This window comes from Microcaecilia unicolor, chromosome 7 (genome assembly GCF_901765095.1).
Source record: "Microcaecilia unicolor chromosome 7, aMicUni1.1, whole genome shotgun sequence".
Classification (NCBI taxonomy): domain Eukaryota; kingdom Metazoa; phylum Chordata; class Amphibia; order Gymnophiona; family Siphonopidae; genus Microcaecilia; species Microcaecilia unicolor.
The window spans coordinates 207,138,543-207,163,180 of record NC_044037.1 but is presented as its reverse complement, the minus strand read 5'-3'; the positions used below and the strand labels follow the sequence as shown (position 1 = coordinate 207,163,180).

The following is a 24,638-nucleotide window of genomic DNA, read 5'->3' as shown; positions in this document are numbered from 1 at the left end:
TAGCAGAGAAATTAAATTAATTCTTTGCTTTGATCTTCACCGAGGAAGATTTGGGAGCGATACCGGTGCCAGAAATGGTATTCAAAGCTGACGAGTCAGAGAAACTGAATGAAATTTCTATAAACCTGGAAGATGTAATGGCACAATTTGACAAATTGAAGAGTAGCAAATTGCCTGGACCAGATGGTATTTATCCCAGAGTACTGATAGAATTGAAAAATGAACTTGTAGAACTATTGTTAGTAATATCTAATTTATCTTTAAAATCAAGATTGGTATCGGAAGATTGGAGGGTGGCCAATGTAACGTCGATTTTAAAAAAAAATTATAGATCGGTGGCCCTGATGCTGGTGATGGGCAAAATGTGGAGACTATTATAAAGAATAAAATTACAGAGTATATTCAAAAGCTTGGATTCATGAGACAAAGACAACATGGATTTAGTGAAGGAAAATTTTGCCTCACCAATCTTCTTTCCTTTGAAGGGGGTGAACAAACGTGGATAAAGGTGAGCCAGTTGATATTGTGTATCTGGATTTTCAAAAAGCATTTGACAAAGTACCTCATGAAAGACGCCAGAGGAAATTGGAAAGTCATGGGATAGGGTGCAGTGTTCTATTTTGGATTAAAAACTGGTTACAAGATAGAAAACAGAGATTAGGGTTAAATGGTCAGTATTATCAATGGAGAAGGGTAGATAGTGGGGATCTGTTCTGGGACTTCTGCTTTTGACATATTTATAAATGATCTAGAGATGGGAGTAACTACTGAGGTAATTATTTGCTGACAACATAGTTATTCAAAGTTCTTAAATCACAAAGAGGACTGTGAAAAATTTACAAGAGGACCTTACGAGACAGGGCATCCAGATGACAGATGGCGTTTAGTGTGAGAAAGTGCAAAGTGATGCATGTGGGGAAAGAGGAACCCAAATTATAGTTACGTGATGCAAGGTTCCACATTAGGAGTCACCGACCAGGAAAGGGATCTAGGTGTCATTGTTGATACGTTGAAACTCTCTGCTGAGTGTGCTGTGGCGGCTAAGAAAGCAAATAGAATGTTAGGTATTATTAGGAAAGGAATGGGAAAACCAAAATGAGGATGTTATAATGCCTTTGTATTGCTCCATGGTGCGACCGCACCTCGAATACTGTGTACAGTTCTGTTCACTGCATCTGAAAAAAGATATAGTGGAATTAGAAAAGGTACAGAGAAGGGTGAGAAAAATGATAAAGGGGATGGGACGACTTCCCTATGAGGAAAGGCTAAAGTGGCTAGGGTTCTGCAGCTTGGAGAAAAGACAGCTGAGGGGAGATATAATAGAGTTCTATAAAATAATGAGTGGAGTGGAACAGGTAGACGTGAATCGCTTGTTTACTGTTTCCAAAAATACTAGGTCTATGGGGCACACAATGAAGCCACAAAGTAGTACATTTTAAAACAAATCGGAGAAAATATTTCTTCACTCGACGTGTAATTAAACTCTGGAATTTGTTGCCAGAGAATTTGGTAAGAGAAGTTAGCTTAGTGGGGTTTTAAAAAGGTTTGGATAGCTTCCTAAAATAAAAGTCCATAAGCCATTATTAAGATGGTCTTGGGAAAATCCACTGCTTATTTCTAGGATAAGCAGCATAAAATGTGTTCTGTTTTGGGAACTTGCCAGGTACTTGTGACCTAGATTGGCCACTGTTGGAAATAGGATGCTGGGCTTGATTGACCTTCGGTCTATCCCAGTATGGCAACACTTTTATACTTGTATATCTGTTTTCTCATTCCCACCATAAGTAATTCCTGCTTGTTTTGATTAGATTGTAAGCTCTGTTGAGCAGGGGATTGTCTCTTACATGTTTAGTGTACAGTGCTGCGTACGTCTAGTAGCACTATAGAAATTAGTTGTATAATTTTTTTCCACTCTCACCTTTTTTTCAAAATATACATATTGAGATCTCTGTTTGTCCCCATATGCTTTGATAAGGACCACTATTTTGGTAGTTACCCTCTGGACCAACTCTATTCCTGTTTTTTTCCTTTGGAAGATTTGGTCTTCAGAATCGTATACAGTAGTACAGATGAGGTCTCACCAGAGACTTGAACAGAGCCATTGTCACCTCTTTCCTGCTGGCCAGTCCTCTTCTTTATGCATTTGAGCATTTTTCTGGCTTTTGCTGTCACCTTTTCTACTTGTTAGGCTACCTTCAGAATGTCAGATATGGTCACTGCCATGTTCCTCTTTTGTAATGTACTTCCACTATATTGTACCACTCCCTTGGATTTTTGCGATCTAAACACATGACCTGAGTTTTTTAACATTAACATTGTGGACTATTCTTCAAGCTTTGCTAGACCCTGTCTCATGTTATCCACACCTTCCAAGATGTTGCAGTTTGGTATCCTTCGCAGAGGTAGGGCAGTATTAATTACAAAAATTCATTCCTGTCCTAATTTCTAGTAGTGTGTGGACCATCACATGCAAAAGCTAACTTTCAGATGCTGGTCAGTCCTATTTTTCAAGGGGGTGGAACCTTTGGTAGTAATTGTGATGTCTGCAAAGCTGTCATTGGCTAATAAATTATTAGCAATTTTGATAAATATACAGACTGACCAGTTTGTATACATTTTTTTTAAAATAAGCATCAATACTTCATATTTGTGTGTGAGCCGAATTGATTTAATTATCCCACTAGACCAGTCTAGATAAATGGGTTTGTCTTCTCCTGCCAACAAATGGAGATTGAGAACTGCTGACTAATGATGGCATACTTATAAGGATTTTGTGCAGCCCCAATCCAGTCAGTATTTCTCAGTCTCCAGCAGATGATAGGTGAGCATCCTGGACAGTCTGGAGGGCCTTTAGATAATTCAGTTGCAGTTCTCCCTAGGGCTAAGGAAAAGAAAGAGGCACTAATGAAAAGGTTCTCCACTAGGCAAAAGCTTGCTGCTCTTTTTGTCCCTAGGGGTGTCATCCTTGATTGACCTGGTTTCTCCCCTCCTTCCCATGCCAATTGCCCTTCTAGGAGTGTTTGGCCATGCAGTTTGTTCCTTAGTCCCTCTTTCCTACTCTTGAGAGAAGACCCTTGAAAGCCCTGGGAACGTTATTCAATGCTAAAAAAAAACAACAAAAATCGGCACAGTGTACTGGGCAGCCCAAGAGTGGGATTTCTTTGCCTCTGGGACAAGCAACAGAGGGGAAGAGGCATAAGAGTTTGGCAATTTTTACGTCATCAGCCCTGAGGTGCACACAAAAACAGGGCTGCTCAGGCCTCAAAACACATTGCAATACCTAAACAGAATTGCTGCATGACTTGAATTGCAGTGCCCACTGAGAGGTCAGGGCGGGTGAACAGTTCTGGCTGTGCACTCTTTTTACAGGACGGCACTCCTAGCTTGCTTGCGCTGGATGGAATCGAGCCACACAGTATGCAGAGAGGCTGCAATTCCCCCAGTAAGCAGTTGCTGAGGCAGATAGCAACCTGATTCTGGCAGGAAATACTGCCATGCTGCTGCCTGCGACAGTTCTAAGGACTCCAGTCCTCAACTGGTCTGATGCTCTGGAGCAGACTAGTGCTGCCATTAGGGCAGAGGAAATTAATAAGAATTTCATGGTGCAAAGTGTGCTTTTTAGGCTGAATTTACTTTATCTTTGCATAAGGCATTTTTGTTAAAGAAAAGATTGGCATTGGCCCCTTCTCAGCCTGTTAAGGTGGCAGGATACCATAAGGGGGTAGCTCCCTTGGACCTAAGACACTCTGGTTGGTAGTGGAGGATGATGACTTTCGGGACTTGGTGGAGGTTCATTCAGATTTTGGGAAGATGGCAGGACTTATTTCCTGAGATCAGTTTGGAAGACCAGGATGAGTGGTTGGACCAATTAGAAGTCTCCCCAGGAGAAGATGGGCTCTGTAGCCTGGTTTTTCATAGGGACTAGTTACCCTTCCTGATTGTCTCAAGTTCTTTCAGCCTTGAAAATATTAGAATCACATCCCCAAGAGGAGACAAAGAGGAGGGTACACTCCTTTTGGGTTTTAAAAATTTGTTCAGGTATTTCCAGTTCACAGTACACTAAAGGAGATAACAACAGGTCTGTGTACATCAGATCTGAAGGTGTCAGTATCAATGGCCAGGCTGTATCCATGCCTGTGGCTGAAAATGAGCTTCAGAAAGTAAATGCCCTTGTTTTGGCTGTACTAAAAAGATGACTATTCCAGTTGAAGGCAGTACAGCACTTAAGGACCCTCAGGATTGTCACATAAAGATCTTGTTGAAGCAGGCCTTTGAAGTTTCATCCCTGTCCTTGCAAGCAGCAATTTATGGAGGTCTGATGGCCAGGGCTTCTTTCCAGTTGCCAACGGATTCTCAGACTGATAAGATGGCAGAATTCTTTTAAGTGGCTTGTTTGAAGATGGGGGTGTGGCCTTCATGGTTGATGCCTTTTATGACTATCAGAACATCAGCCAGGTCCGTGGCTCTGCTGGTGGCAGTGAGGTGGTTCTTGTGGCTGAACAGTTGTACAGCTGATATGACTTTGAAGGGATGTCTGAGTAAGCTTCCTTTCAGTGGGATCTTTTCTATAAGGGCTTGGAAAGTTGGTGAAAAGCCTGACAGACTCTGATGCCCAGACTTCCACAGGATTGATAAAGGTCTTCATGCTTGCAATCTGGTAAGGGCCATTTCCAGGAAACTTAGAGAGATAGGCCTGGTAGGGTCAGTGGTTCTCAATGCGACATATGTTCTTATGAGGGCAGTTCCTTTCAGGGATCTGGAAGAGGAGATCAGGACTCAGAATCAACAGGCCAAAGAATGGCTAGAGGGTCATAATGAGGTTTGCGGACCCACAGTCCACTTCCCCTGGTGGAGGGTGGGATGGTTAAGGCAGTTTTACTGGAGCTGGGTTCTTGATAGGCTAGAAGCAAGAACTGCTGTATATCTACTTTCTTTAGCCGTTACTTGATCAAGCCATTCAGAAGATAGAAAGCCATCAGGTTACTTGTTCCTCATGATTGTTTGAGAAGACCTTGGAATGCAGATCTCATGAGAGTTGGAGTGGATGATCCATTACCTCTGCCTATGGTGGAGGATTTGTTGGAGCAGGGGCCAATACGAATGTGGAACCTGTCTCGTTTTTCTCTTACAGTTTGCCTCTTGAGAGGGTAAGAGAGTATAAAAAAGAGGGTATTTCTCTAAGGTGATAGGTACCTTGTTGCTTTCAAAGAAATCAACTTCCTTAGCCTATGTCAGCGTGTAGCAAATATTTGAAAAGTGATGTGCAGATCATGAGGATATTCTGCTTACACTTTCTATCTCAGAAATTCTGGATTTCTTTTGCAGGATGATGTGGACAAAGGTCTAGTTTTGGCTTCTCTTAAGATGCAGTTGCCTGCTATTTCTTGTTACAGAGATGATATTTTAGGGCACTCATTAGAGTTGCATGTGGATGTGGCCGAGTTTCTTCAGGAAGGGTAAAAATGTTTAAACCTTCCAGTCATCTTGTGGTTCCACGTTGGGATCTGAACCTAGTTCTTTCCTGTGTTTCTTTTCGGTATTAGTTCAGGAACCATGTGAACCTTTGAGATAAGCTACAGTTAAAGATCTTAAACTTAAAATATTCTTCCTCAGCGAGAAGAATTTTGAAATTGTATGCCTTGTCTTATCATGAACCCTTTCTAGTGATCTTGCAGTAAAACGTTTTTTATTAGGCCAGTTTATTCTTTTCTCCCAAAGGTAGTTTCTCCATTTCACCTGAATGGGTCAGTTGGCCCTTAGGGAAGGTAATAGTACAGAAGAAAGCGGTTGGTTTCATAATCTGGATGTGCATAGGTTGTTGCACTGCTATGTGAAGAAGATGAAGGAGCTTTGTAGGTGGGAAAGGCTGTTTGTACAGTTTGGAAAACTCAAAAAGGCAAAGCAGCATTAAAGGTGACGGCTTGGTGGATCAAGGAAGAGATAGCTTTGGCATATGTTGTCAGAGGGTGGATGGTTCTGCCAGAGTGAGTAGCCTAATGGTTAGAGCAGTGGGCTGAGAACCTAGGAAACCAAGTTTAATTCCCACTGCAGCTCCTTGTTGCCCTCCATTGTCCCAGGTACAAAACTTAGACTGTGAGCCCACTAGGGACAGAGAAAGTACATGCATATAATGTATGCAAACAGCTTTGGTTATATCACAGGAAGGCAATATATCGAATCCATGACCCTTTATCCTGGGCGGAGCAATCTGTGGTCCCTTAACAGATTTGTAAGGTGGTTCTTACCTATATTACTTTGGTTTTTTTCTTAGGTTACTAGTAAAAAAGCCCCGTTTCTGATGCAAATGAAACGGGGGCTAGCAAGGTTTTCTTCAGAGTGTGCATGTGGGAGTGTGTGTCCCTGCCCTCTGCCCTCTCTCCCTCCCCCTCCCCCCTGTGAGTGGAGTCCTTCAGTGTTAAGTTTCCTGCTGTGCTGTGTTTGTGTTACAGAGAGAGTGAGGGCATCTCTCTCCCCTCCCCCCTCTGAGTCTTTCACTGTTACAGAGAGAGGGATTTCGTGCTGTGCTGTTTTCCTTCACTCATGGGGAAACCGGATATCTCTGGCGCTTCACACTTCCAGCTGGAGGCTTCATAGAACATTGGTCTTGCCTTTTATATATATAGATATGCTGAAGCAGTGCAAGAGGCAAGTTTTGGCACAATGGTTTTGAAGGTAGGACCAACTCATACTTGCACAAAGTAGTTATTGCTTTGGTACTTCCCTTTTGTCTGGACTGGTATGGTGGGCCAGTAAGGAAGGAAAAATTAGGTCTCATCTGTTAATTTTCTTTCCTGGAGTCCCTCTAGACCAATCCAAAACCCACCCTGGAAAGAATGACAGAGGAGAATACTAAACTTTTTTTTGTCCTGAGTGCTTTTTGGCTGCCTCCTTCTTTGGTTAAACATCAAGTAGGAAGTGTTCTTAGCAACCTTTCTGCTTTATCGGCTGGATTGGGGCTGCACAGGTTTTTTTTTTTTTTTTTTTTATTACATTTGTACCCTACGCTTTCCCACTCATGGCAGGCTCAATGCTGCGGGCAATGGAGGGTTAAGTGACTTGCCCAGAGTCACAAGGAGCTGCCTGTGCCGGGAATCAAACTCAGTTCCTCAGTTCCCCAGGACCAAAGTCCACTACCCTAACCACTAGGCCACTCCTCCACTCCTAATAATGTGGTGTCGTCGGTCATTAGTTCTCAGTCTCCCATCTATTGGCAGGAGAAGGCACACTCATTCGACTGGACTGCAGGGACTTGAGGAAAGAAAGTTAGCAGGTAAGACCTAATTTCTCCTCCTACCTCCTAAATTATAAATTGCATTATAAAAATATTAATAAAGAACACGTCTTAATCTATATGCTATTTTTGTGTATGTTTTCTTGTGATCTGCTGAGCATTGTAGATTGAGCGGATTATAAATCTTTTAAATAAAATTTCTTGACATCTACATGTCATCTTTGCCTTTGGAAACAGAAATCTGTTTATTTGCAAGTTAGTTTAACAGAGGATGTAAGGCCTGATTCACTTTATTTTCTGGAAGGAAGTAAAATCATGTTCTCATTTAGTATGTACGCTGTTTTAGAACTTTCATTTTTTTTCCTTCAGAAAGGATTTGGCATTTGACCCTTAGTCTCATCAGTCTCAAAGTAAATACTTCTGTTTTCTCAGCTGTTTGACACCTGAGCAAAAATTTTGTTTAGATTAGTGTGTGTGAATGTTCTTACTTTGTCAATTTGCTGAGTCTGACTTTTGTGTAAATCTCTTGTATCAATATTTGTAGTACTGTTGACTCATGTTTCATTTTTTGGCCCAGCTGAGAAAGTAGAACGTTTACTGTGTTTTTCTTGTAGAGCATATGATCAGTTTCCATGCTGTGATGCAGTGGCTTCCCTTTCAAACTGATACATTTTATGTGCACTTTTTTTGGCAGTGGAATGGAGCGCTAGTCTCAATGTCATTATTCTGCAACCTGACCCCCTTTCAGAATACATCGCTGCCATCTCATGGCTGACTGAAGGCTCAAACTGTGAGTACAAAGGTCTCCTCTCCTCAAAGTCATGAAAAACTACTGCATGGAAACTGTTCCAAAACATTGTTTTTCCCCTCAAAACACGAGCGGTATTTCAAATGTGAGTTCACTCAGTTCATTCTTGTGTGTGTCAGTACATGTATGTTTGTATGCATACCTGTGAATGCACGTGGGTGCATGAATGCTTGCATATATGTGTGTCTGTATGAGTGAGCGTATTTCTATATGTACATATGTACATATGTGTTTCTGTATGTTAGTGATTGAGAAAGGGGAGGGCTGTTTTTAATTTTTTATTTATAAGATTTCAAAATAACACAGACATAACACCTTTTTGTTACATAGTTTTCTACTATTCCAGAACCTGTGGGATAGTTGTGTCCATCAACCAGCACTTGAAGGTAGAGAACTGCAAACAGAGCTGAGGCATATCTCTCTTGGCATCCAGTCCAGCTCTGTAGGAGTATTTACCTGAGATCTCACCTTTGCTGGCCTTGGCCTATATAACCATTCTGTTATAACTACTACTACTTAACATTTCTAGAGCGCTACAAGGGTTACGCAGCGCTGTACAGTTTAACAAAGAAGGACAGTCCCTGCTCGAAGGAGCTTACAATCTAAAGGACGAAATGTCAAGTTGGGGCAGTCAAGATTTCCTGAATAGAGGTAAAGTGGTTAGGTGCCGAAGGCGACATTGAAGAGGTGGGCTTTGAGCAAGGATTTGAAGATGGGCAGGGAGGGGGCTTGGCTGAAAGTACTGAGGTTGTTTCATAAAGAGGAGCTCGGTGACCTCATTTAGTTAGTCCATTAGGATAATCATATATCATCTATATTTTGGTGGTGATCTGTTTTTATAGTAAGTTATTTTGTATTTTGCGTTGCATTTTGCTTCAGAGCATATATATTTCTTTACCTAATAAATAATATATATTCCATCTGTGGAATTGTTCCTTTTTCCAGCACAGCTAGCTAGCTAGCCATTGGGCTCTCCAGCAGGGCCGATACACAGTTCAATCCAGGAGAGCACGGGAACAGGCCCTGTTTTATTGGGGCCAACTGGCAATGAGGTTCACATGGGGAGTACAGCTGCCATTTTACAGACTGAGGCACCACAGCATTCAACTGCATTGGGATCTTTGTTTTCTCTGGAGTTTATATTTCTTTTGCATTAGGCCTGAATCAGGGACAGTCAGAGTTGTTGCAAGGTGCTCAGTTTTTCGCCCCTCTGGCTCCTAAGATATCTCATTTAGACCTCTAGAATTGGGCATCCAAGGCCATTTCGGCTTCTTCCTCCATATTTGATGTGGCCTTGGTCTATTCAGAGGAGCCATCATTGAAGGAGCCATCAGAGGAGGTAGAGTTTGTTCCTGGGGTGGGGGGGGAGCAATCTGAAAGTACTGAGGTTTCATAAAGAGGAACTCGGTGCTCTTATTTCTGAGGCACTGGCAGTGCTTTCAATTGAGGAGCCTTCTGCTTCGGTGTAAGGAGTTCTGTCTTCGTCGATCATGGGGGGCCTTAGAGGTCCTCTAAGGCCTTCCCAATGCATTCAGACATTCAGGACCTGATTACAGCAGAATAGGTCTCACCGGACACTGGGCAGAGAGTGGGGAAAATCATGGCTTCCCTCTACCTGTTTAGTTCTGGAGGAAAAAGATAAATTGCAGCTTCCCAGGGTGGACTCCCTGGTTACGGTGATGACTAAGAAGACCACCTTGCCAGTGGAAGGGAGCATTGCCCTAAAAGATAGGAAACTAGAAGGCTAGCTGAACAAGCCTTTGAATTGGCCTCTTTGGGGCTTCAAGTGACAGTGTGCAAGTCGTTCATGGCAAGAGCATGCCTGAAGTGGCATCAGCAGTCAACAACACAAGATGGGCACCACAGCGCCCAGCTGGAAGCGGGGTCCCCCTACTTGGCGGATGCTGTTTGTGATAAGTTAAGAACTATGGCCCACAGTATGTCTTTGGCTGTCACAGCACATCGGCAGCTCTGGTTGCAGCATCAGTCACGTCTAGTTGAACTGCCCTTTCAGGGCAGTTGGCTGTTTGGAGAAGATCTCAGTAACTCGGTGAAAGAACTTGAGTCTAAGCCACAGCAGTTGCCGGAGGATAAGCTGAAAGGCTCTGGTCGTCTGTCTTCAGGTGGTTTTCCATGTCGATTTCGAGACGACAGACGATGCTGGTCTGGTCATCAGCCGCTCTCAGGCACGTTAGCCTTTAATTTGGACAGGACGTCCTCCACTCCGCTAGTGCCCAATGACTCTAAAGCTTCATAATAATGCGAGGCTGGTCCACCCTTGGTAAGTAGTCCAAAATCACATCAAGACCAGTGGGTTCTGGATATTCTTAGAGAAGGTTACAAGCTGGAGTTCTGCCCGGTCGCTCCTCTCTTCTTGCAGTCTTCTTGTCGAAAGTGAAGCAAGATAGTCGAGGTTCAGACCACCATAGGTTTCCTTACTGGCGCTCCAGGCTATTGTTCCAGTTCCCCAGGCCAAACAGGGACAAGGCAGATACTCCTCTTTCATTGTCCCGTTGAAAGAAGGCACCTTTTGTCTGGTCTTAGATCTGAGCTCCCATTCCGATAACACAATGGGAGGTGGTGACAATGGATGCCAGCAAGTCAAGTTGGGAAGCTCATTACAAGTTCCACCTGGCACAGGACACCTGGATGGAACAGGAGTCTCGGTGTTCATTAAATCACTTGGAGCTCAGGGCCATGAGAAATGCCTCATGTGATTTCAGGGGCCCCAGCCTGAGTTTCCTCCCAGGGATAGCATGGTGGTGGGTTACATCAACAAGCAAGGCGGGACCCGCGGTTATCTGATAGTGGTGAGGGTGGCCTCCCTCATGAGTTGGGCAAAGGAAAATCTCTGCTTGTCGGCAGCTCACATCTCTGGGACCTTGAATGTGGAGGTGGACTTTCTCAGCAGGCACTCCTTGAATAGGGAGAATGGGAACTATCTAGCCATGGGTTTCAGCTGATAGTAGACTGATGGGGTTCTCCGCTTCTGGACTTGATGGCAACGAAAAGGAATGCCAAAGTACCCGAGTTCTTGAGCCATTGGAAAGAACCAGGCTTGAAAGGGATCAGTGTTTACTGCATACCTGGCCGGTGACACATCTACAATATGGCTTCCCTCCTCGGCCTATTGTAGGCCACGTATTGAAAAGGATTGTATTGCACTTGGGTCGAAATTCTTGTAGCCCTAAATTGACTGCAGAGACTATGGTATGCAGACCTGATTCAACTTCTGAATGGGGATCTCTCCGTCTTCTACATCCTATTGAATAAAGGTACAGTGCTCACTGAGGTTCTGTACCCTCTTTGGTCTTACATCTGGGCCATTGAAAGTGCTCCGTTGAGACAGAAGGTTATTCTGATTCGCTTGTTGCTACCATGCTTCAGGGTTGGAAACACTCTACATCCATGGCATATGCGAGGGTATGGAGGACTTTCGAGGACTGGTATCTGGATGTAGACTCTCTCCCTTCTCTGCTGAGGTCGCGCACATCCTAATGTTTTGGCAGGCGTTCAGAAAGGATTGGCATTGGGCTCTCTAATTGTTAAGGTTATGGCTTTGGCCTGTTTATGGGGCCATCTACAGAAGATGTCTCTTGCAGCTCACCCAGATATTGTTTGATTCTTGCTATGAGTAGACCGCTTGTGGGCCTCCTTTCGTACACCGTGTCCAGACTGGAACCTTAATTTAGTCCTTCGGGCTCTTCAGAAGCCTCCTTTTGAGCCACTCCGGAAGACGGCATTCTATTGCATTGGCATATAGGGTTTCAGAGCTTCAGGCTCTCTTGTTAGCATCCCTTTCTTTGCTTTTCAGAGGTGGGGATCTGCCTGCGCATGGATTATTCCAGAAGTGGTATCAACATTTCATCTCAGCCAATCTGTGGAGCTTCCATCCTTTTGTAGAGAGGACAATGAGGCTAGGTGTTCTTTCTTGAAGCTTCTCAATTGTGCATAGAGTCCTCATTAGTTATCGAAGTCACAAATGAGTTTTGCAAATCGGACAGACTGTGCTTTTTGGTAAACAGAGACTTGACCTCATGGATTCCAAGCCCACAATTGCTAGATGGCTGAAGGAGATTATCGCGTCAGCTTATTTGCTTGCGGAGAAGCAGGTTCCTCAGGCCTTGCAGCCTCATTCTACGAGGCGTAGTGCAACAACCTGAGCAGAGATCATTTTACTGTCTCCAGCAGATATTTGCAAGGTGGCAATATGGTCGACTCTGTACATGTTTGCCAAACACTACAGGATGGATGTTTTGGCGCACTCGGAAGCCAGTTTTAGTGCTTTGGTCCTCAGGGTGGCGTGCCAGGATCCCACCCACTCTAGGGATTGCTTTTAAACATCCCACAGGTTCTGGAATAGTGGAAAACTATGTAATGGAAGGAGAAATTATGTCTTATCTGATCATTTTCTTTTCATTAGTCCTTCCCACTATTCCAGAGGCCCGCCCAAGGTTTCTGAAATGTTTAGTCGATGGGAAGAAGTGAGTCAAATAACGACACTTACCTTGCATGGTGCTTCCTACAAATTGACAGAGATGAGAGGTCCATACGTGTTTGCTCATCATGTTAGTGTTAGGTTAGTTTGTTATTTAAGGTTGTTGTGTTTACTCTGACTTTCTCCTTACTTCTTGTCTATGAAGTACTGAGGAGCTGGACTGGATGCCAAGAGACAGATGTCTCAGCTCAGTTTTCACTTCTCTATCTCCACTTACAAGTTGATGGACACAACTATCCCACAGGTTCTGGAATAGTGGGAAGGACTAATGGAAAGAAATTTATAAGGTAAGACCTAATTTCTCCTTTAGAAAACCTATTCAGAAATAGCAAAAAAATAATACATAGAAAATATTTTACAAATTTTATATGATAGAATGTTAGGCCACGATTAAGAGGATCCAAGACTAATAGGAAGCTGGCAATATACTAAGATTAAAGAACAAGAAAACTGAATATGTCTTTCAAGTATTAATCATTAGCCTGTGAATCATATTTGGACAGGTCCCAGAGATCCCTATGAATTTAAACTCCACAGCTGCAAAGGCTCATAGAAGTGATATATAGTGCAATCCACTTAAGTGCAAGGATCTGGGACCAAAGAAATGCATGCAGTTAACCAGAGCGTCCACTTAACCGTTGTGACCCAAAGAAGCTTGGCATCTGATAAACATATGTACAGTACTGTTTGTTTTACGTACAGTATACAGTCTCAGTTAACTGATACTAGGCTTACTTGAAGTAATCAGTTATAGTCCTCTGTACACTCTTGGGTCTGTGAGTTCCATAGACTACATCTGCCAGATGGTAAAAACTGTCATAGCACTGACATCCAGTGGCCTCCAGATAGGCCCGCACGGTGTTGAGACTCTCCAGTGCTCTTGCAAAAGTGACAGGAGGAGGTTGTTGAATTTCGTCAGCGCGTGCCTCGTTGCGCATTTCTTTATCTGTTCCGTCATCAGCCGTTGTTGCCTGCATGTAGGTGCATATCTCGACATCAGTGTTGTCTTTAGCTGTTTGTAGATCATAATCAACAGCTACGTAGCTATGGAACTCCTCTTCAGTAACACCGGCTGGGATGTCAATAACCTGTTTATCTGACGCGTTTGCAACAGCTGCATCTGTTTCGTCCCTCTCCACATCCTTAACAAAGCTTGCCCGCTTGTAGCAGTTCACCATGGTTGCCTGTGTAACATGATTCCAGGCTTCTTTATACATATGTAGGGAATCCAACAGTGATAGATTACGAGCCAGTTCATCAGCACGTTTATCCTTGCCAGTCTGGTCATCCATAACGCTCATCAGACGACATAGCACAAGAGCCCGATAATGTTTTGAAATTGGCTATTATGCCCTGATCCATAGGTTGGATCAGAGAGGTAGTGTTTGGTGGCAGGAAGACCACCTTGATGTTAGACAGCCTGACATCATCCCTGTGTGCAGCACAATTATCACAAAGCAGTAAAATCTGACGCTTTTGTGCCTGCATTCTAGTGTCTAACTTCTTTAGCCACTGCTTCCAGATTTCCCCAGTCATCCATGAATTTGCGTTAGCCTCGTATGGCATAGGAAGTCGCTTAACTTTCTTGAAGCAACGGGGCTGTTTGCTCTTTCCAATGACGTGGGGTTCCAATTTCTCACTCCCATCTATATTGCAGCAAAAGAGGATTGTCAGTCGGTCCTTCGATGTTTTGCCTCCAGTAGTATCGGCATGTTTGCAAGTGTTCCATCAGGAATCGCTCGCCAGTAGAGACCGTTTTCGTCAGCATTGAAAATGTCACGAGGTGCATACTCGTTCAAAATGGTAGGAAGAACTGAAACAACCCAATTTCAGCACCAAAAGTCATCAGCGTCTTGTTTCTCACCATGTTGTTTCTTGAATTTTATGCTGTTCCTCTCCTTCCATCTTTCCAACCATCCAACAGTGGCTTTGAATTCAGTTAGTCCAAGATTTAAAGCTAGCTGGTTAGCTTTCTCCATAAGCAGTGGACCACTGACAGGAAACTGTCTGCTCCTGACTCAAGAAAACCACCGAAGAAGAGCATCTTCTACCTTCTCAGCTTTTCCCGCCTGTTTCCGTTGTGGATTTGTATTGTTTTGCCAGCCTTCCAGAAGCTGGTCTTTCTGCTTCTAGACACGTGAAATTTGACTGGGATTGACACCATATTCTTTAGCAATAGATGCTTGACTTTGTTTTCTAATTTTTTAAGAACTTCTATTAGTTAGTCACGGCGGACCTGCAAGACTACGACCCCGATGTACGCTCTAACAACATTCTTTTGCTTATTCTGCCTGTGGCAGTTAAACAGGCAGTAAATTTGAAATCTCGTTGGTTGTCTAGCGCCAATCGGCTTCCATATTCCGTGTGCGCGCTTATGCGGAGTGTTTCCTGCAGAGGAGCAGTCTTGAACCATGCATATAAGCGAATCTTGCACTTATCAGTGATGCTTTAAACCGAAGTTTGTCCCCATAGAAATTGATGGTGCCAAAAACGGGACCGAAGTACGGCATGCAGTTAAACAGAGCATGCTCTTATCCGACATGCACTTAAATGGAGTGCACTGTATTTTATTCTTAAAGAAAACAACAATTACAACGAAAATGTAATTGAAGCCAATCTCCAAAGGATAATATTTCAGGACACATTTTCAAGAGTTGTTTCCTCCTCTCCTATGTCCATCTAAAAACATATGAACACATTTGTATCCAATCACACAGAAAGGTAAGGAGAAAAACTCAAAAATATAATTTCAACAAAGCCTCCTTATCCTATGAAAAATACAAATGAGACCAAAAGCATACATATAGTCTTAACTTCTTCCACCATGTGTTGCATAAAATGTTGAAACATCCAAGCTGTCCAATGATACTTCTAACAAGAACTGTTCATTTGATTGAAACGTTTTCTTCTGATAGCTGGTATATAGAAAAGTCTTAGCAAAGGGGGCAGTCCATTTTTTTTTAATATTTAAATACCTCTCAAGAATCTATTAAGCATATCTCTAGGTGCAATAAGCTTAAAATAAGGAAAATTAAGTATTCTTAAATTCAAATTACCTTGTTACAAGTCGTAAACTATGCGTTCTGTCACCTAGACGTCATTGGCCATAGATGTAAGTTCTGATTTTTAATTTTTTTTTAAATTTTTTGTTACATTTGTACCCCGCGCTTTCCCACTCATGGCAGGCTCAATGCGGCTTACATGGGGCAATGGAGGGTTAAGTGACTTGCCCAGAGTCACAAGGAGCTGCCTGTGCCGGGAATCAAACTCAGTTCCTCAGGACCAAAGTCCACCACCCTAACCGCTAGGCCACTCCTCCACTCTGGTGATGTCAGTGGACATGTGCATTCCTCTTCTGAAAAGGGGAAAGCATTTGTATCTTTTCTGCCCACTGAGAACACGCCCAGATTGTGCCCTATTGCCAGATGCACATTTTGAGTTTTGGATGTGTATATCCCAGCTTTCTAAAGTCAACATTTAGACATGAAGTGCAGAAGCCAGCATTTAAACGTATATATTACAATCTAAATCACAAATAAGGCTTCTAAAATGACCACCATAAATAATCACGTAGTACACTTGAACCACCTATTGCTCCTAGATCATAACAAATAAACTAGGAGGAGAGAAAGAAACATAAAACAAAATACAAGAAATAAACAATACAAAGTGCTTAATCAGACCCAAGACAGATTGACTCATTTTCAGATGCAATGGGCCAGATTCTATAAAGCGCGCCTAGCGTTCCATGACGATATCTAAGCGTATTCCATAACAACACACTTTCCCCTTCCCTCTTCCCTCCAGGCTTCCCTAATCCTTCCGTCCATTCCTACTCTTCCCCAATATCTCTTGTAGGTTTTTCTGCTGTATTAGCTTCATTTTACTGCATTGGAGTCTGCCTCTGTGGTCCGTTGTAAGCCACATTGAGCCTGTCACTGTTGGGAAACTGTGGAGTACAAATGAGATAAATAAATAGATAACTTGATTACTTAACAAGCCAATCAGCATTTTTAATCTCTTAACAAGCAATAATGAGCACTAATTGGCAATAATTAAAATTTATGCGCATTACTCGCAAAGCATATTCTGTAATGAACTTCTAAATTCTAAAGTGTGCAGTTCAAAAGGGGTGTGACTCGAATGTGGAATGGACATTTCATGGGCATTCCCAAATTTATGCTCTGGTGGATCCTCCTCCACTTCTATCCCACTATCGGTTGGTGTATCTTGGGGCTCTGTCTTGGCACCTCTTCTTTTCTCCATCTATACTTCTTCCCCTGGTGGTGCTCTGATCTCATCCCATGGTTTTCAGTATCACCTTTATGCTGATGACTCCCAAATCTACCTCTCCATACCAGAAATTCAGCAGACATTGTCTGACATTGCTGCCTGGATGTCTCACCGCCACCTGAAACTAAGCATAACCAAAACTGAGCTTCTTATCTGCCCCCCTAAACCCACCTCTCCTCTTCCCCTATTCTCTATCTCTGTGGATAACGCCTCATTCTCCCTGTCTAATCAACTCATAACCTTGGGGTCATCTTTGACTCCTCTCTCTCTCTCTCTTTCTCTTCATATATCCAACCTGTCATTTCTTTCTCTATAATATCACTGAAATGCATCCTATTTTTTTTTCTGAGCACACTACCAAAACCCATATCCACACTCTTATCACCTCTCACTTGCACTACTGCAACTTCTTTCTCACAGGTCTCCCACTAAGCCATCTCCCTCCCCTTCAATCTGTTCAAAATTCTGCTGCACGACTTATATTCCACCAGTGTCGCTATGCTCATATTAGCCCTCTCCTCATGTCACTTCACTGGCTTCCTATCCGTTTCCACATACAGTTCAGTCTTTTCTTAGTGACTTACAAGTGCATTGACTCTGCAGCTCCTCAGTACCTCTCCACCCTTACCTCTCCCTATACTCCTCCCTGGGAACTCTAGTTTTTGGGTAAATCTTATCTGTACCCTTTTTCTTCACTGCCAACTTCAGACTCCATTCCTTTTATCTTGCTGCACCATATGTCTGGAATAGACTTTCTGAGCCAGTACATCAAGCTCCATCTCTGTCCATCTTCAAATCTGGGCTAAAAGCCCACCTTTTTGATGCTACTCTTAATTCCTAACCCCTATTCACTTGTTCAGTACCCATGTCTGTTTTTATCTTTCCCACCTTAGTTTTTCCCTTATCCCTTATTTGTCCTGTTTGTCTGTCCTGATTTAGATAGTCCCTGCTTGACAGAGCTTACAATCTCTTCATGCTCAAGTGTACAACACTGTGTAAGTCTGGTAGTGCTATAAAAATAAGTAGTAGCCACGCTGAGCATTTGTTAAAAGGATGTTTAGGTCCACGTTAAAAAAATTTGAAAAGCATGTGCCCAAAATGCATGCTGTGATTAATTGCAATTAATCGTATGATTTTAAAATTTTTAATCGTTGCCCATCCCTAATAAATCTCTATGGTAGAACATCATTATGATAGAGCATACATTCTTCCTGCCATATGGAAAGTGTAGTAGTCTTTAGTTGCTTGTAGTGGAGTCAAAGACAAGAATATATGAGGATAAAGCAGTAATCTGAAGTGCTAGATAGGTAAAAGCTTTAGTATTCTTATGTAAATATAAAGTTATTTACAGGAATGAGGATTCACTCTTTATGCTCCCCACCTCACAGATGCGCACCCCACACTGCCTCAGTAGTGTGCATTATTAAAAGTCAAGGAGTTAGTGTACAAAACTAGGATGATTGTCTTCTACAGCAATTAACCACATTATAATTTTATCAGATAACTTTTTATTTTGTGGCAGTGTTTGTATTTAAACCTGATGAGCCAAGACCATCCTATGTTCAGAAGAATATTTGCAGAGGGAAAGTTATGTGGGCTGTGTTTGTTCCAAGGGATGTCCCAGAATCACTCAGCTCTGAAAAGCAACAGTGGCTTAATAGATCTCAGCTGTACTTCCTCACTGAAACACAGGTGAGACACTTGATATAATTCAACATTTTACTAATACGGCTTCTGTTCCTATGTACACTGTCCTGTGGATTCTGTATAGATGTCCCAAATTTGGGTGTGCAGGGCAGATACGTGTGCATCTATTATTGACATTAATTGGCACTAATTAGATTTGCATGTATATCTGCCTGCTCACTGTTCTGTAACACTGTGCTTCTACATTTTCACGTGCAACCCAAAAAGAGGAGGGGCATGGGCAGGTTAAGGGCATTCCCAAAATTTAGGTGCAGTGTTATAGAATGCTGGGGTTATGCGCCCAACTTGTGCACCAGGATTACACCAGGTTTCAGCAGGTGTAAATCTTCACGCCTAAAGTTGGGCACGGGAATCCGAGCTAAGTGCTATTCTAAAAGGGAAAGGGGTTGGGATTTGATATACCGCCTTTCTGTGGTTACAATCAAAGCGGATTACATATTATATACAGGTACTTATTTTGTACCTGGGACAATGGAGGGTTAAGTGGCTTGCCCAGAGTCACAATGAGCTAGGGGCACTCAGCCCGGAGTGTCCTTTAGAGCGCTTATTGTGAGTAATTTTCCTGGCACCTAAATTTGAGCCCTGTATGTTCGCAGTGTATTATATCATCATTTATGTTGCAGCCTTCTCCATTTTGAAACACAAGCTTGTTTATATGGTGTAATTCACTGGTTCCTAAATCCATCCTTAAGTATCCCTGACCAGTCTGGTTTTCAAAATATCCATAATATATCTATGAGAGAGAGGTTTAGAGCAGAAATGTATTAGAATATGATGCTCTTTTTAGCCTCAAAGAACCTACCTAAATTGTCATCAAATTTATACCCATAACACAACTATAATTTTACTCTCTCATTTTAAATGATTTCATGGTGTAAGGTCCTTCCATGCATCAGATTTAGTTTAGGTTCAATGTATACCCTGCTTTCTAGTCCATCAAAGAGCTACTCAAGGAGGCTTACAGTAAGTTGAAAATTATAGAAGATAATAACAGTATGTAAAATTTGAGATCACATAATATAAAAACAATTTCCATTACATAGCTTCCCACTATTCCAGAACCTGTGAGAGTAATTGTGTCCACCTCCTTTTGGGTTGCACGTGAGACAATGTAGAAGCAGTGTTACAGAACAGTGAGCAGGCAGGTATGCATGGAAGTCTAATTAGTGCCACCTACCCAGCAGGTGGAGATAGATAACTGAAACCAGTGCTGAGACGTCTCTCATCATCCAGTCCAGCTTCTCAATATTTTCTATCTCCAGCAAGTCAATGGGCACACTTTTCAGCTTCCAGTTCTGGGTGGTTTGCTCCTGATCTAGTTGGTCAGCTGGTCCCCCATTGAGCTCTGCAGGTGGCTTGAGTCTGCAGAATCATACCTGACACTGGGTACCCTGCAAATTTATTTCTTTCTTCCCTTCACCTCTCCCGTTTCCTATGGAGCTCTCCTTTTCCAGCACAACAATCTTAAATAGAGATTTACTGGAGAGCATGGCACAAAGTATCAGTTATGTTCATTTCTCATCTGGGATAAGAACTGTGGAGACTGTGATCTTGGAGGGAGCAGCTTGCAGTAGTAAGTCTGACTAAAGTTTGACTCAAAACCGTTTGGGAAGCTGACATTGGATGGGGCAGGGAACCGGCAGAGCTGACAGCTGTGTGCCTGCTCTGCACACCGTCTTGCTCAGAGGAAGTGGTGCTCCGTCCCAGGTAGCATCTAATGTAAGTACACTGCTGATCTGGACTGGTCTAGCAGGATTCAAGAAAGGAAACTAATAAATAAAATTAAATTTCACCTTCTAGGAAAAGCTTTATCTTTTTTAAATATTACTTTGATTTTTTTTTTTTTTTACTATCCAGACATTATTTGAAATGTCACCTGTGCCTTCTGGTAGATTGCTTGTGTGGCGAAATGGTGAATTTTCCAGCACTTGAATTATAAGAATACTAGCCGTTGAGCCCGTGAAAACGGGCTACTTTTGGAATGGGGGGGGTTCCAAGCTCCCCCCCCCCCCCCGGAGTCGCTGCCGCCGCCCCTCCACCCGGCCGAGCAGCACTGTAAACTTACATCAGCACGTAGCAGCAGGCACATCAGCAAAGCTGCCGTCGGGGCGGGCTTCCTTCTCTGCCTGTGTCCCGCCCTCGTGTGACGTAACGTCGGCGAGGGCGGGACAAAGGCAGAGAAGGAAGCCCGCCCCGACGGCAGCTTTGCTGATGTGCCTGCTGCTGCGTGCTGATGTAAGTTCACAGTGCTCGGGCCAGATGGAGGGTCGGCGGCGACTCCGGGGGAGGGGGAGCGGTTCCGACGTCTGCAGCATGCCAGTAGAGACTTCCCTCTCTGTCCCGCCCCCATCATCACGTATTGAAGCGGGGGCGGGGCAGAGAGGGAAGTCTCTACTGCGCATTTGCGAGTGAGTACGGTCACTCGCCGTTTATATGTTTGATTTCATGAAGTGTATTTCTCTACTTTGGCCAGCAGGTGGTGCATGTTTTATGTTTAAAGCTGTTACAGAGAAATGACTGTTCTTTCTTTAGTTTATTTTTGTTACATTTGTACCCCACACTTTCCCACTAATGGCAGGCTCAATGCGGCTTACATGGGGCAAGTTTACCACAGAGAGGAAGTAACCTGCAGTGATGTGGCCAGCTACTTTTAAAAAACGTTGTTCTGGGCTCTGATTGGCCCAAGAGCTCAAATTCAGTCTGGAAATACTAGATTTTTCTCCAGTCTCAGTTTGGAAGTAGAGAGAGAAAGACCTCTTTACTTGAGACCCTGTGAGCAGTTATATTCTGTAACCTGTGAACAGCTATATTTCCTGTACTTCCCAGGTACTATCCAGGTAGTAATAAAATGTTTAGATAGTAATTATGGTAGACACATCTAAAAAACAAACAAACCAATGTAGTGTACAATAAAGGTACAAAGAATGATAGCGAGGATGGGACGACTTCCCTATGAAGAAAGACTAAGGAGGCTAGGGCATTTCAGCTTGGAGAAGAGACGGCTGAGGGGAAACATGATAGAGGTATATAAAATAATGAGTGGAGTGGAACAGGTGGATGTGAAGCGTCTGTTCACGCTTTCCAAAAATACTAGGACTAGGGGGCATGCGATGAAACTACAGTATAATAAATTTAAAACAAATCGGAGAAAAAGTTTCTTCACCCAATGCATAATTAAACTCTGGAATTCGTTGCCGGAGAACGTGGTGAAGGCGGTTAGCTTAGCAGAGTTTAAAAAGGGGTTAGACGGTTTCCTAAAGGACAAGTCCATAAACCACTACTAAATGGACTTGGGAAAAATCCACAATTCCAGGAATAACATGTATAGAATGTTTGTATGTTTGGGAAGCTTGCCAGGTGCCCTTGGCCTGGATTGGCCGCTGTCGTTGACAGGATGTTGGGCTCGATGGACCCTTGGTCTTTTCCCAGTGTGGCATTACTTATGTATTTATAATTGATCCTTATTCAGTTACCTGTTATTTGCCTGTTATTTTCCATCTGTTTTTATAGTTCACTGTTGACTAATTTTTGACAATAAACCTTTTTTAGTTTATTGACTCTGCTTGGCTGGACTGACTAAGAATCCTGGTGGTTTGTGTGTTGGGTTTGTGAGTGCCTTCTAGGAACTGTGGGACCACTGTGAATGTGGCCCCAGTAACCTAGAAATCACCGGGGATAACTTAAGAGTGGGAGACTGTTCCAGAGGTGATCGGGACCCAGTCGGTGAGAGGAAGCAGACCTGAGCTGTGCTTGGGGATACAGCTTCTTAAGTGGTTGCAGGGTTAGCCCCCGGCGAGTGTCTAGGTGTTTCGTGACAGCTTGCCTAGATGCATGAAAAAGATAACATATTTTCATTATGATTCCAGAACCTATTGCTTTATATTTTGGGTCAAGCTGCTGCAGTTTGATCTTGTCCTTTTGCTTAAGGAAGCTCTTGTCTTTTATCCAATTATGTCCACTAGGTTCTAGTCTGTAGTGACAAAATGTAGTACGGGACACTCCAAATCATAAAGGAGAAAATAACTCTTTGAATGAAAAAATATTTTCTCTGTCCTTGAGGGTATTTTTTTTTTCTTGAGTACATGACACCCAGTGGCTCTGTAATCCTCTGTCTTTTAACATTGAGCCTATCAAAAGTGTTTATATCAGGAACACATGGTTCTGATAGACTAATCAGGCTACAGAGCATTTATGATAAGGAAACAAGCATTCCCTTAGCATGCACCAATTTAAGAAATTAAGAGAGTTTATCCTTTTCAGTGTTGTATTCTTGCAAAAGCGAAAGTCAAATTTTTGCTCTGACAGCTGTTCAGTTGGCTGGTTTGACATGCCTTTTTAAAAACAATGAAGTTGAACTTGATATGTGGGGGGGTGGATGAGGCTGGCTAGCTTCATATGATTGTGCTAATACTGTTAGAAAATGCCTGTTTACTGCATTAACTTGCTAGCTATTTTATATGGCATCTGCCAAATCTTGTTGTTTTTTTTTTTTTGTTGTTTAAAAAATGTACAGCTTAATTACCAGATGGTTGAATTTCATTTTGCCATTAATGCATTATTCTGCCTCTTAGGATTTGATGACATTCAGCACCCAGACCACTGAAGAAAGACTGGCTTCACTTAGCAAACAGGTAACATATCTGGCAACACAGCTGTAGATTTTGCGGTCAGGTTATACAGTTGAGTCTGGGTTCACTAACTTGGTCTTTACATTTTAGTTGTAAAATCTGTGCTATCTTAAAAGTATTCAGCTTTAATTCTGTTTAACAGAATAGTGTGATTCACTGTATCAATCTAACATAATTAAAAAAATAACATGAACAATGATCTAGACCCTGTCTCAAGGTACCTGTAGTCAATAATAACAATGATTCTGGGCTATGAGCCCGATGGAATCCATATTGAAAAGGATCCAAAATCCTGGTTTTTTAAAAAAAAAAGATTACAACTGTCTTAACACTATTTTCTCAAGCAGTCTTGCCTTCATGGGTAGTATCCATTGTGAACTTTTTCAACAGTTACCTTACTGTTGTAGTCTTTAAAAGATCAGGCACCTCCCCTGTAGATAAAGCAGCATTTCATACTAGACCTCTGGGAGAGCCTACTACCCCTTTCAAGGCAGCAACCACCACTGCATACTCTGAGTGTCAACCAGCATCCAAGGAAGATGAAGGTTGTACTTCTGTGACATTTAAAGCAGTCCTCAGTTTACCTCCAGCTTATTTGCAATCTGTGATCATGTCAAATAAATCCAAATGGAATCTCAGTTCTTTTAATCAGGGACTATTGGAAGTCCCCAATGGAAACAGGTTACATAAAACTGAAATTCATACCCAGTGCCTTTACTTGACCTGTGCCAAGCTTGTGGAATAATCTGTGTCTTGAGAAAGATTTTGTGAAATTCAGGAAGTAGCTAAAAAGCTTTTGCCTAGAAGTTACAATAAATTTCGGGGTACAGATGATAGAAACCTTTGAGGATCTGGGTTTGGGTTTTTTTTAACGTGATATTTTTATATATTGCATTATTTGAATTTATGTTATTTGTAGGGGGAATGGGATTTGATATATCACCTTTCAGTGGTTACAATCAAAGCTGTTTACGTATTGTATTTTGTACCTGGGGCAATGGAGGTTTAAATGACTTGCCCAGAGTCATAAGGAGCTGCAGTGGAAATCAAACCCAGTTCCCCTGGTTCACAAGCCACTGCACTAACCATTAAGCTATTCCTCCACTCCCATCTTGTTTTTGTTTGATATTTATTTATTGTTTGTTAGTCTGTTTTATGAAATTATTACAACAGATGTTTGCTGTGAGCTGTTTAGAACATTGCATTTGCAGCATATAAATTCTTTTTAAATACATTTCCTTTCAGCTAGCAGTAGAAGAAAGCCTTCCTGTTACTCCTTTCTACCTACTTCTGGGGAAGCATCGACAGCAGCAGAAGGAGGCTTTGAATACAGACTTAGGGAAAGTGTCTGCAAACAGCCTCCCTGCACAAGACAACCTGGCAGTCAAAGAGGCAGGTGTCGAAAAATGCTCTTATAAAGTAAACCGAAGAAGAAGAAAAAAGCCTGACTATTAATGAATATCTTGATGGTTT

General features: G+C 42.5%; 1 protein-coding gene across 1 annotated transcript in view; it reads left to right on the top strand.

Moving 5' to 3' along the window:
- The window catches only part of WDR75 (WD repeat domain 75), a 93,708-nt gene that overhangs the window by 66,188 nt on the left and 2,882 nt on the right, over positions 1 to 24,638 (top strand). Inside the window, exons 16-19 of the mRNA XM_030209594.1 lie at positions 7,926 to 8,021; positions 18,353 to 18,522; positions 23,109 to 23,168; positions 24,411 to 24,557. Of these exons, the coding sequence (XP_030065454.1) occupies positions 7,926 to 8,021; positions 18,353 to 18,522; positions 23,109 to 23,168; positions 24,411 to 24,557 (473 nt within the window). The remainder of the gene's footprint in view (positions 1 to 7,925; positions 8,022 to 18,352; positions 18,523 to 23,108; positions 23,169 to 24,410; positions 24,558 to 24,638) is intronic.